At 32.5% G+C, this 13929-nt stretch overlaps 1 protein-coding gene across 1 annotated transcript; it reads left to right on the forward strand.

Moving 5' to 3' along the window:
- The first annotated feature begins 7924 nt into the window (after nucleotides 1-7924).
- On the forward strand, nucleotides 7925-10524 carry LOC108721696 (uncharacterized). The gene is made up of 2 exons (XM_018446373.1): nucleotides 7925-7933; nucleotides 10051-10524. The coding sequence occupies exons 1-2, from the start codon at nucleotides 7925-7927 to the stop codon at nucleotides 10357-10359; spliced, it is 318 nt and encodes a 105-aa protein (XP_018301875.1). The 3' UTR covers nucleotides 10360-10524.
- Nucleotides 10525-13929: the final 3405 nt, after the last annotated feature.

Consider the following 13929-nt stretch of genomic DNA (forward strand, 5'->3'; position numbering starts at 1 on the left):
TTTTGTCCTAAATTAAGGTTACATGAAGGTAATGAATTGTCCTCTTTTAAGTATAAAAATAATAAGTGTGAGAGAATAAGTGAAAATAATAAGTGTGAAATATAACTGTCAACTAATGTGTGTAGAACTTCATGATTTTTTCTTCTTGAGGCTTCCACGGGTGCTTTCTGTATGAAGATTATCCGTTTCGCGGGTTTTCTCCGTGTCTAAATCCATTCTTGGAATGCCATTCCAAGAACGGATTTGGACACGGAGAAAACCCGCGAAACGGATAACCTTCATGATTTTTTATTTAAAAATCCAGATGTCATTCATAAAATACATTCAGTAGAAAAGTCGTTTTTGTTAGATTAGGGGCCTTACAGTACCATGAAATGTATACGTCTATGAGGTTGCTCAGTGTTGGCTCAATAATTGCATGCGCTAATAATTCTTGCCATCTCCCATCACTGTTCCATGGATGATCTAAGCATAGATTTATATATTGTGAAGAGGTTAGGGTGGGCTCCCCATCATGTGCGGCAATGACTTGAGTCGTTCTCTTTCCTTTGGAAATGACATGTTCAAATATTTTTTGTCAGTTAGCTTAGGATCTAGAATGACTCCAAGAAACTTAACGGAGAGAGAGAAGGAGAGATGATATGACCTGCAAAGTCTATACTTAAGTTTCCCGTGGAGAGATTCTTTTTTTTCGTGAAGATCATCATTCGAGTTTTGTTTTAGGGGAGATCTCCAAACTTCTGTCCGCTAAGAATGTCGTTATGCCGCTCAATGATGCTTCATCTGAATGTAAAGCTTCCAATGTGGATGAGCTGGAGGAGAAGATGACTATCATCGGCAAACTTTAACAGGGATGTATCGGAATTTAGAGCCTCATTGATTTCGCGAAGATAGATGTTAAATAGGATAGGGCTAAGTACCGAACCTTGAGGAATACTCTTGCGAGATGTGAGCGGATCCAAGAGAGAGAGAGAAAGAGAGCCTTGTATAACGAATTGAATCGTGCGAAACGAAATAAGGTTTTTAATGAAATTAATAAAGAGAGGAGGGAAACCCAGGTCAAGGAGGTCCTGCAGGAGAATATGTGGCAGAACATTGTCAAATGTGGATTTGATATCTATAAAGATTGCTTACTGTGTCCTATTTACGTATAAAGCCTGTGTGAATGTTAGTAGTGAGAATTGTTAAGTTGTCTTGGCAAGACCTGAATTTTCTAAATCCGAATTGATTGTTTGTAAAAAGAGGTGACATGTGGGAAGAGGAAGATTCCGCCAACCAGTATAAACAATTGAGGATCATGCGCTCTACAATCTTAAGTACACAGGATATGAGGAAGATGGGACGGTAACCCCCCTGAGAGGCTTAGGGATCAGGTGAATGATCGAATGAAACCACTGCTCCAGAAAGGTAGTCACTTGAAAGAGTTGATTAAGAATAGATAGGAGGCATGTCAAAAGATCATTAGGGAGAGCTTTAAGGAGTTGATAGTCTATGCAGTCGAGGCTCGGGCTAGAAAAAGTGACTTCAAAGCAGTTCGCAACTCGCCGCATGAAAAGGGAGAGTCGAGAGTCTAACCAAAGCAAGAAATCTTCTATGTAGGAACATCGGGGGAAGGAGAAGAGCAAGAATCAGGGCATACATTTCCGAATGTCTGCATCATTAGAATAAAAAATGTTACCACCTCCTGACGGGTTTGAGAGCACCAATCAGCAATTCTTAAATCTTTTAATCATCCTCCATATCTCCGAAGTGGGAATAAGATGATTGAGGCTTTCACAGACGGCTTTCCAATCCCTGCGCTTGGCCCCCCGAAGAGTACATCTTGCTTGTCCCACAGCCTCACGATATGCTTCGTAATTCTCAATGGTAGGGAATTGCCTGCAGATTTTAAGAAGTGCAGAACGCTTGCACACAACCACGAATCGTATTGTCCTCCCAATTCTTCTTTCAGCGGTCCAAACAAATGATAATCGTATGGAAAGATTTGTCTCAATGTGATTATCATTTGTTCGGGCCGCTAAAAGAATTGGAAGAATTCGTGCGCAATTGGCTGCAAATGCAACCTACTACTTTTTATGAAAACAGAATTGCCAAACTGCCTATCCGCTGTCAAAAATGTATTCGTAGCAAGGAACTATGTAGAAAAATAATTTGTTTTCTTTATATTTTTATTCTCGTCCAATAAATAATAAAAAAAAATTCTCGTGTATATTTGATCTACCCTCGTAATTTCAAACTGATAGTAATGAATGTATTATAGGAAAAGATATCCATTCTTTAGTCACTATTATTGGTAAAAGTATACATTTTGTAATAATATCTTTGTAAGAGACCATGTGTGAGGAACTAGAGGAACTCTGTAAAACAGAAAGGTTATAACACTCTTTCGATGTAAGAAAAATATAAGAGCATCTTCCTTTAAAATATAAACTCGAATCATATACATCCTGGAAGAGTATGTATCAAATAACATAATAACGTTGCAAATAATAAGATAATGTAAAATAACGTCGTAATAATGTCACAGTAACATTTCAAATAGTTGACTAAAAACGACCTATTAAAAACATATCAAAGACATCTCTAAATTATTATTATGTTAGACATTATTATTATGTGTAGAATACTCACGTATTTTAAACGTCAATTATTGGTAACATGACGTCCAAGACCAGTAATTATTTCGTCTCAGTTCCATTTATCGACGTGAAACCACGTCACCTTGCAGTCTGGGTTGCCAGACCTGTCAAAAGTTATCCCTATATATAGCGATTTTTTAAATATTTTAGCCGTAATTTAAATATTTCTTTGTATTTTCCTCCCAAAAAGTCCCCCAAAAATTTTTCTAATTTTTGTACAACTAAAAAATCTCTATGAAAAGATAAATCCTCTAAATTTTTAAAGGAAAATCCCCCAACTTATCAACAATAATGTCAAGGAAGCTAAAGAAAGCTTTCTTCTATTTTTACGAGTATTTTAAAGTGATATCATTATTTTGTTTTATCTAAATTTTCTTTATTTACAAATGACAAAAAACTTAATGTTATTTTTTATTTATGACGTCATAATTAAATATGACCGCAGCGACTACTCAGAGAGAGAGAAGCCTCAAATACTTAATTAAATTAATAAATTTGTTATTAATTTAATATCTTTACGTTGCTTATGAACTTTCGATGATTAAATGGTTTTAGTGTACGTATATGTATTTTATGTATATGTACGTATAGTATATGTATTTTATATATACCTGTACATTTTAAAAAAGACACGTGTATGTAAAGTGTAAACACTACACTTGCCTGTATAAATACAAATATGATCATATCCTGAGACTATACCTATTGTCTTATCGATGAATTCAACATTTTTTGGTTTATTCTAAGGCCGGAATCAGACTAGGCATTGAAGATTGAGGTTGAAGATTGAAAATTGAAATTTGACCAATAAGGACAAAGAAATTTTAGCTCCTTTCGTTTCGATTGGTTAAATTTCAATCTTTCAATCTTCAATCTCAATCTTTAATGCCTAGTCTGATTCCGACCTAACAACGATAAAGATTGATATGTTCCATCGATAGATTTTTAGATCCGTGAATATTTAGTCAAATATTAATGCAAAAATGATGAGATGTCAATCTCCATCACTATTTATTGTAACAAAAACCAGAAAATAAAGAAAACTTGATCTCAAAGCTATATAATTTTCTTTTTGTCAAAAACTTTTTTGAAAACCTTGAATTCTTTGATATTAAAATATCGAACTTACTTATATTATAATCTCTGACAGTTGTATTTTTTGTAGACAACTTATTACTAAATCTTTTATCTTCTAGAGACTCCCAATTTGATATTTGTTCATGCAGCCAGTCAGAAGGTCATTCCACTCGCTGCTGTGGCGCTGTAGCGTTAATTATGTTTCTTTATGTTACGTTTGTTTATTATTATGTGCACTTCTTGCTAGAGATGGGCGATTCCTAGAGTGCGTTCCGAGTTACGCATGAAACGCATGATGTATTGTTTTATCTTTTTTTATTAATTAGTAAACAACAAAGACAAATGATGCATCATGCGCTTCATGCGGAACGCACCCCTAGAGAGCCTCACAGGGAGAGAATGGCAAACTGCATCCGCTCTCCTCTGATTGGACGCGGTCATCAAAGCTCCATAGGGCATTCACGGTTGCAGAAATTGATTAGAATAAATTATGTTCCCGTAGACACATATAATAGCGAATTCGGTCGACTTACACTGACACTGAACTCGTGTTGCACTAAACTGTACAAGTGCAACACTAGACCGCGCCAGTACTAACCTTTCTCAGTGGAACACCAGTGCGACACTGTCGAGATCCAAGGAGTCAACACTGTGACCGTGCAGGTAGGATCCCACTGGTGACAAGCTTTCTAACAAGCTGAACAACATCAATATGAATTTAAAAAAAGTCATATTAGAAGAACACCAGCATATAATAGAGCACGGGACCCAGGTTTTATATGAGGTGGTGAATGAAACAGGTAAAGTACTTTATATTTAATAACTTTATTTACATAATCTTAATTGTCTTTAACAATATTCGCATGTTACTGTATTTGTCCTATTATTTTGCAGTAAAATATCACGCTGCGAATATTTTAGTTCTGTTTACTTCATGTACATTGCATAAATGATTTCTTTGGTCAACTCGATTAGAAAACTTTTTCAAGAATAATTACATTTTATTTTTTTAATCCTTAACTGATCGTGAGTCCATTAGTCCCATATTAAATTTTTTTTATAAATCTATATTACTCTTTTATTAAAAATAGATAAATGATGAATCCAAACGTCAAAAAGATATAATAAGAAAGTTTTCAAGATTAAAGAATTTTACTTCGTATAATCTTAAAAAATAAGGATCCAGTGGACTCACGACGTTAGAAGTATAACATTTTTCACATCATTAGATAGTTAAAGTTTAATTCCTATCATTAACAAAATGTATATAGACTATGGTTCAAGAGACACGGTAGTGTCTCATGCCAAATACGCGCCCATATTGGACGGCAAGAAACACTACTAATGGCGAATTCGATTGGAAGGTACACATTAAAGCCGTCGTACACAAAATAATGTAAAGATATGTTTATAAATAAACATAGAAATCGATTAAATCGTGAAATACTTTATACATTTTATTGTACTATTAGGTAAAATATGTATTTCATAATTCGAAATATTTGCATTTCATTTTTATACATTAAATTAGTATACAATGACTTTAATATGCACCAGTGCGCACTGAGTGCGTCCAATCGAATTCGCTATAAGTGTATCTCTACCCGACCCGTCGAGTTGACCGGGAACATTATGTTCATATCTAAGAAACGGCTAGGCGGACGAAATTTTTAACAGGCTCAATCGATAGCACAAGGTTCCATTATGTAATGAAAGTGTCTTTATTTTTTTTTTCTCCAATGAATATTAAGGGAGATATTTCAATTTCTCTGTAAAAACAGGGTAAAATAAAATTAAGAAACGTCGTCAAAGTGTCCGCGAACACTACGATTCGTGTCGATTATAAATCGATAATTAATGCTCGAATACGCTCACACACTCCCAAGCACCCTCCACACCCATACCCAACAACATTTTCGCTATTTATCCGAATCCCTCCCATCCCCCTCTCACCTACTACAGAGACTTTGATACATGCTGACACTTCCTGGTATGACCTATCCACATCCTTAACCACCCACATATACACCCCTACCTTACTCCCATCCCCACTTCATTTTTGGATACTTTAATACTTCTCGAAACTAGAGTCCTATATATAAAGAGAAGCGACATCGAACCCCCACCACCAGATCGGACCCCTACCATCACTCCCTACGCCGCCATGTTTCGACCGCTCCAGTGTCGTAAACATAAACATACTCCAACCACCAACATTGTTGACTCAGTTAACGGAGTGAGCTCTAAAGTATTTCATTACTTTAGATCTACAATAGATATTTTAAGCCTTAAGCCGTAAAAAATTGACCAATTACAATAAAGATGTATTTGACTATGTTGGGACGTTTCCGGATTCATTGAGATGTTTGAAATGGGAGTTAGAGAGTAGTGAGTAGTGAGGGTACAGGTGATAATGTGCATGAGTCGTAAGGATGCGTTTGATTGTGTTAAAAAAAATCGGGACGCTCTCCGAGATGTATTAAGGTGTATAAAATGAGGGCGGGGATAGTGTGGGGGTGGGGGTGGTGAAAGGTAGGGGTGTGTATGTGGTTAAGGATGTGGTAGGCCATACCAGGGCTGCGTTCGGAAACATCACCCGAGTGTCTCCGTATATCATCTTATCCTTTTTAATATCTTATCATTTTTAATATATTATATCTATACTATTTAATATGGGTGAACAAAAAGGATAAAACGATACACGGAAGCAATTGGGTGATGCTTATAAAATATGATGAAAATTTTTTATTCCGGAATAGAATAAAATTATTATATTTCAGTTCGACAACTGTTATATAAGTTATTGCATTTTCTTGTTAGGCATTATTATTTATTGATTACAAGGGGAACTTTCGTTATATTTTACAAATCTATTCTATCAATTACAAATAATATTTGAGCCGTTTATTTTGAAAGTGGCCTAAGTCCATTTGTCAATTTTTTGTTGTTGACTGTACTAGCGTGTACAACTTGAAGTTAGCTGTCATAAACAACATTTTGCGGTTAAGTATATTCAGAGTATACGATAATTTCTGACACATAAATTTTCGCAATTATTTCAATAATTAAAAACATTACTTTGAAAGTGGCCTAAGTCCAATCTATTATAATGTGGAAATCATAGACCACAAATTTTTAGTATTAGGACATTCATTTTTACCGAATGATAGAGATTTTGGCGTCGTAGAAATGTCATTAAAGAAAAATAATTTACTGTTTGTCCCCCAAGATTATTATAATGTTATCAAAAAGTGCCGGAAAGGTAATAACTTTATTCTAAATGAAATGAAACAAGAGGATTTCATATCAACAAGATTTTTGGAGGACGCAGTTTTTAAAAGGGTAAAGAATTCTAACGGAGAAACAATAAATTGGTTAAAAATATGCTGGATGCGTTTTTTGAGAAATGAACCATATAAAATTTTCTATAAGATATCAATGGATGAGAATGCAGAGTTTAAAATCCTGGATTTATTACCACGTCGGGGTAGACCAAGAAAATTCGAAAATATTGTATTGACACCACTTTATAAAAATATAAGACAAATTTCAACAGCGAAATAAGGACATGATGGACTTACTACGATATATACTACCGGAGCACCATGACTTCTTCAAATCCCTCCCGCATACACAAAATGTAGATGAGCAGTAAATTGTTATGTAATTTATATAGTTAGAAGATTTCCTGAATTGCATAAATTGTGTTTTTGAAGTGTTGTAAAGAAATAATATAAAATAAATTGAGTATTGTTTTTTCAATTTGAAGCATTTTAAATTGTCGAATGGACTTGGGCTCTTTCAAATTTTATAACAAATCTAGTTGTTAATTTTGAAAGTGGCTTAACTCCATTTGTAGTAAGAAAACACATATTATTCACTTAATAATTGCTATTATTTTAATAGGAATTGTAAATTTAACTCTCTTAGATACACTTAAGCAGTGTGACATGTTGGTATCCTATACGTATATTTTTAATTTTATTGAAACGCAAACTCTTAAATATCTCAATTTAAAAATAAATGGACTTAGGTCACTTTCAAAATAAACGGCTCATTTTATTAAAGATACATTTTAATATATAGTCTGCAAGAATATTTTAAAATGTTTTTTGTATTCTTTTTTTGTATTTTTCTCATTACAAATTTTTTTGTATTTTTCTCACTACAAATTTTTCGTTACACATTTTTTAACGTTATAATCCAAGATGGTTGCAGTGAGTAGACAGAAATCTTAAGATTATTATGTGTGACAATACGTATGTGATTTTTGTATCTTTTTTTAAACTTATGGTAACATATGAAAATAAGTATGCGAAATGAATGAATAATTAAATTATAACACAATGAAATAATTTTTGTTAGATATTTTTTAAGGATGTAAAACAAATTAAATTAGTAACTCTTTGGGTATAATACTACGGTTCAATTTTCTTTTATTAATTATTACGTAAGTTTTATCTGCTCATGTCGTTTAAGTGACGTTGAAATATAATAAGAAAAGATATTGATATACTTTTTATAATGTATACATATAGTTATAAGTTTCAAATAGAAACAAATGTATAACGATGAAAATAATAAATATTTTGTCCACTTAAAAATGTAAATAGAAAAATAAAATTATTTTTAAAAATTTACTGTTGAAGTTATTAAATCGTCAAGCGCTGAATTAACAAGCGAGCTAAGACGAATTATGGGAAGAATGATGTGCGAGAAAGAAAAGAATAATCGAAAGTTGAAAGAAGATCGAAAGTATTGGGGCGTAACTTAAGAAGAAGGATATAACAATTTTTTTCGAGTACTTCGCTGTATGTTTTAATAAATCGCGGTCGTGCCAGCATAGCGCGACAATTGACTGGCGATGGGATAAACATAGAGCAAGAAGTTTCCAGAATTGTCGTATCATGTCAAAGATTAGAAAGCTGCGGTGAAGCGAAATGTATAAAACTGCAACGACGGATTTCCTCTCTTTAGTTTAACGAATTGAATTCCTGTTTACTTTCGGTTCATCACAAGGATGATGAATAATTTGGTAAATAACAAATTTATTGTATAATAATCATTTTATTTACCTCTTTACATCGAATTAAATTGCATTCGTATGAACTTCGATCACTTTGTTTTTTAGTAATAAAAAAATAATTAATAAATATATTTCACAAATTTCGGAATTAGTTTTCATTTTCGTTTTCATTTGTGTTCTTTTCTTATATTAAAAAAATTTACTTTTAATTATCGTTGAAAAACCAATAAATCAATAATTAAGGTGGTTCTTTAGTAAATTAAGTTATACCATAAAATTGTCTAATTTTTTCATATAATGAAGTTGAAGTACCGAACTTTTACTCGTTCATTCCCCATGTTGCGGATTGATGCTTGGAAAATCTGGTAAACCTGTGTTCGAAGCACCGCCAGGGTACTTTTATTTTTATATAAGACTGCACCACTGCTGTCAATAATAGTACAGCCCAAAATAAAATAAAATTCTCATCATAGTTTAAGATTGGACGAATATTTTCATTTTTTTATTCACACTTATCGAATGATCAGTTTGTGAAAAAAAAATCATAAATGTAATTATGTTTCAAATTTAGACATTTTTTTATCTTGAAAACTACTGTTTTAAAAAAATCTAAGAAACACACAAAAAGTATTCATTTTGATCTAATTAAACTTATATAATTTTTTAAGAATTTTTATTCGAAATGTAGATTTTTCAAGCATTAATTAAAAAATTGCTTGTAACTTTTCAACGACCACATAAAAAAATTAAGTGTGTATAGATATATTTTCGCAGAATAATATGAGGAATCGAATTAAATCATTTTCAGTTGGTAGAACGTTGATTGGTCGGTTATTTAATAAAATAATTTAATAAATTCTTTGATCAAGTCCTTCAAGATATATAAATTATTTTTATTTTTAATATGGTTGCTTTTGATTTCAAAATCATTAAATATGAAAGAAAGAGAATTATATTATCTACATTCGCGAATGAAATTGATATATACTACCACTTGATAACGTATTAATGTAAATGTTTTCCGAACAAAATCTATACATATAGGCTGCTATCGGGAAGACGCTATTAGTGCTATTTGTTTATCCTTGTTTTACATCTAATGAATGATAATAAGATGGAATGACATAATAGTGTCTCTTCGAACATACTCATAACAGAGTGATAAAAAGAATAGAATGTTCGTTGTTAACCAATAAATATCCAATCGATAGACGGTCTATAGACAGTAAATAGGTAATAAATAGCCCATTAATATATAGGCTTCCGGCTCATTAAATAAAATCTTTTTTTTTTTTTTTTTTTTCCCAGGATATTGTGTTGACGTTGCTATGCGCCGTTTGCAGTGTATTAGGAGATCGACGTTATATCGCTATTCCCGTCGATAGTATCGACGTCATCGAGGTGAATTCGATCGCACCTTCGTTATCAAGAGTAACAAAACAAATGGAGGCGTATGTACCAGTTGCTGTATCAAGCGTTTCCCATCAAGATGATTCCGAGATACAGCATTCCGAGCGATTGGCAGCACATGTCCTGGACTATGTTGATTTCGGAGGACATACCAGCTCCAATGGAGCTTTCAGCTGGTATACTGATTATCCGGCTCATCGTTTGTGATTTTCTGAAATAATAACTTACCGAAACACACAAATCGAAGAAAACAAAGAACATCATGAAACATTGTGTGACACATAATACTAGAAGTTATGTATATATAGGACAATGTTTAGAGACCCTCTAATTAGAAAGCCGCATTTTGATTGGTCCGGCATGTTTTAACAATTCCCGTCTATATTCGAATACTTATATTCGTATTACTTTTAAATTTCAATATAACCAAAATTAATTATTTTAAAGGCATTAACAAATAGATATCGTACATTACATGTCGAAATAATGCATGCGAGAAAAATGATTTGGTTGAACCTTTTTTTTTAAATGAAATTATTTTGAAAATTTAAAGATTTGATTGTGTATTTTGAAACGAGAATTAAAAGACACAAAAAATGAACAAGCTCACTAGAATATTTATAATTTTATTAGTCAACACCTAATAAATTTACTCAATTTTATAATTTTTACATTGTTTTTTCAATTTGATAAAATCATGTTTAGGGCTAATTGTCTTGATCTTGACATGTTACCAAGGTCATAATCCTGAATAATACAATATTAAAAGATTTTAACCTTACTAATTTTAATATCTTTAAATTACTAATTCAATATTTGAGGTATGCACATAATATTAGTGTAGGGGAGAGTGGTCTAAATCGGACCTATTTGCAGTTTTTGCTCTCTATAAGGTGTAAATAAAGTCCGATCATAAAACCGAAGGTGCCATTGGAAAGATGATTTAATTCCCTTCATTTTTGCTTGAGACTATTTTGACGTATCTCTTACCTGTATTGATCTATAATGGAAAATGTAAAAACGTTTTTTCCAGTCCGATTTGGAACCAATGGTTCCAAATCGAACTATCCCCTGGTTCAAATCGAAAACTCTTATTTTTATGGATTTTTACATAGAATTTTAAAATATTTTAAAATATCTTTCTTACTTTACTTGTTAGTATTGAATAAAAACGAGCAATTTGACAAAGATAAAAATTTTTTCAGAAAAAAAATTACTGACAGTTTATATTATTAAAATTGAAATCAATAAAACTCAACTAATCTGAGTCATCAGACTCATGATATTTTACTGATTTAATTCCTTGGACCAGATCTGGTCAGCCGATCACCAGTACTACAACCAGGCCTATAAGTTATCTACTGTACTGTCCGATTTGGACACGGGTCCTTTCGAACTTTGGAACAAATTTTACAATAAACTGCAAAAGTGATCACAAAATGCTTGATATTTTTGAATTCTACACTTTTTAATTATCTTAAATCAATTACTTTTCAAATTTTTAGCACCTTTTAAACAATGATTTACAAGGATTTTCTTTTTTAAAAAAATTTTCGCATGATGGCTGAAAATAAATATTTGCGTCTATTTTATGAATGTATGACAGAGAATTGATAAATTGCTATCACATGTTCGGTGTCTTATAAGAACTTTACATTATAAATAATACGCAAATAGTAGACAAAGTATACAATAAATTTTCAAAACAAAGCGATGAATTACTTATACTGCATGTGTATATTAAAGTGAATTGAAATAAAGTAATTATGACAAAAATGTTAAATAAGTATCTTAAAATCATATCCCATACAGCACCGATTGTTACGGAAAATTTTCAGAAATGTTTCAACCTTTCATATCTCACGTGCAACAATTCTGAAAGTATATAATACAATATGTCATATGAAATGTTCTAACAGATGTTTCTAAAATCATATAAAATCAATTGAAAAACATTTTAACAGAATAAAAAATCATTATAATGTTAAAATGGCTCCAAAATGTTTACTAAAAGTCATTTTTTTATCAATCATGATTCAATTTAATGTCATTTTGATGTTAGCGTGAGTTGTTCTACTTTAATTGCAAGTAGTAAAGATAGGCCGGTTCTAACCCATGTATTAGTGCGTGTACGTATATGCGGTATGTATGTGTGTGTGAGGGGGTCAGGGAGGGGGAAGTGCACACAGATGCTAGGTCCGAGGGAGGAGGAAGCGCGTCGCCGGGGTCCGTGTTAGAGGGGAAGGGGGGTTTGTTCCTTCTCCCGAGTATCCGGGTATCTCATTACCCGGTCCAAATCATCAACCCTAGTCACGACACGAGACGATTTGAGCCGATTTTTGTATGCAAGGTAATAGTTTCAATAAAATCGATAGCAGAGAAAGAAATATATTAGTATCTCTGTCTAACTTTAACGCTGCGTTTCTATCTCTGTTATTTCTCTCTCTATTATCGATTTTGTTGAAACTACTACCCTGCATACAAAAGTCGGGTCAAATCGTCTCGTGTCGCGACTCTACTAGAGAGTCTCTAGTCCTTCCTACCGCGTGGACCAGAGCTTAATTTCATTAGCTTCGATACGGTTGGTAATTTATATTATCATTTGGTGCCATGTTTTCCAGGGATATTATGCAACACTTTCAACGACTACTGGCAATCTATAAGACGTGATCTGGTCGTATTGCCTCCCTTCTATATTTGGAGCCAATAAACAAGAAGAAGAGGAATTCTTTTCCGAGTCCTTGCAAAATATGTAATTTTGTTTAAGGAGAAATATTTTTTTCTACGCTTTGAATCTTAAAGCTTATTCTACAATGTGCTTGTTGTTTCCTGTTTCTTGCTATTTGCTTCTTATCCCTTATATATATATATATATATATCTTATATATTTCGTTTTCTGTTGCTCGAAATAAACATTAACGAACTTCAGAAGAAACAGAAAACACATATCAAGAAATATAATTGTCGATAAAACAATCACAAAGAGAAAAAAAGCAAAAAGTAAAAAGCAAGAAACAGAAAACAAAGAACACATTGTAGAACGACCACAAACTTAGTGTTTTTTCATGTAAGCTGAATTCCGCTTATTCTCATGCTTATTTTCAATTTACAAGCTGTAAAACTTTTATTTTAATAGACCATTGGAGATTATTCCTCTTATTTTCATTTTTGCACTACAAATTCATTTTTACGTAAAAATGAAAATAAGAGGTACAACCTTCAATGGCTTTGATCTTGACAAATGTTATCCAGGACATGATCCTGAACAACATTCAAGAGATTTTAGCCGTCGGTCGGATACCTTGAGTAATGCTAATGTCGGCGGTACTGTAACCTTCAAGCCTTATAACTCGAAAAGTACTTTATGAAAAATAATTTTATTGTAGTATTTTGAAAAGCTCTTGACACCAACTATTAGATTCTGGAATAAAAAATAAGGTTCCATTTTAAAAAATCGATGTGACCTTGATTTGACCTTGGCGACGCCATCCAAGGTCAAACCAATATGATCAGTAAATAGATTTTTTAAACACTACAACTTCTGTTTGAAACATTTTTCTCAAGAATATTTAGTTTCCAAAATATTAAAGGTTTCCACACTTTTGATAGACCCTGTATATATACATAAAAATTAGTTGTTTTGTAAATATTTATTGATTCCTCCCGGTTTAAAAGCGATCTGTCGTTATGACCTAAAATCACAAATCATGATTTTCTCGAAAAATACATAGATGTGCAATTTACTGCTTTATAGGGAAAATTTTTTGGAGCCCCAGA

This window comes from Mycetomoellerius zeteki, unplaced genomic scaffold (genome assembly GCF_001594055.1).
Source record: "Mycetomoellerius zeteki isolate Tzet28-1 unplaced genomic scaffold, Tzet1.0 scaffold182, whole genome shotgun sequence".
Lineage (NCBI taxonomy): Eukaryota > Metazoa > Arthropoda > Insecta > Hymenoptera > Formicidae > Mycetomoellerius > Mycetomoellerius zeteki.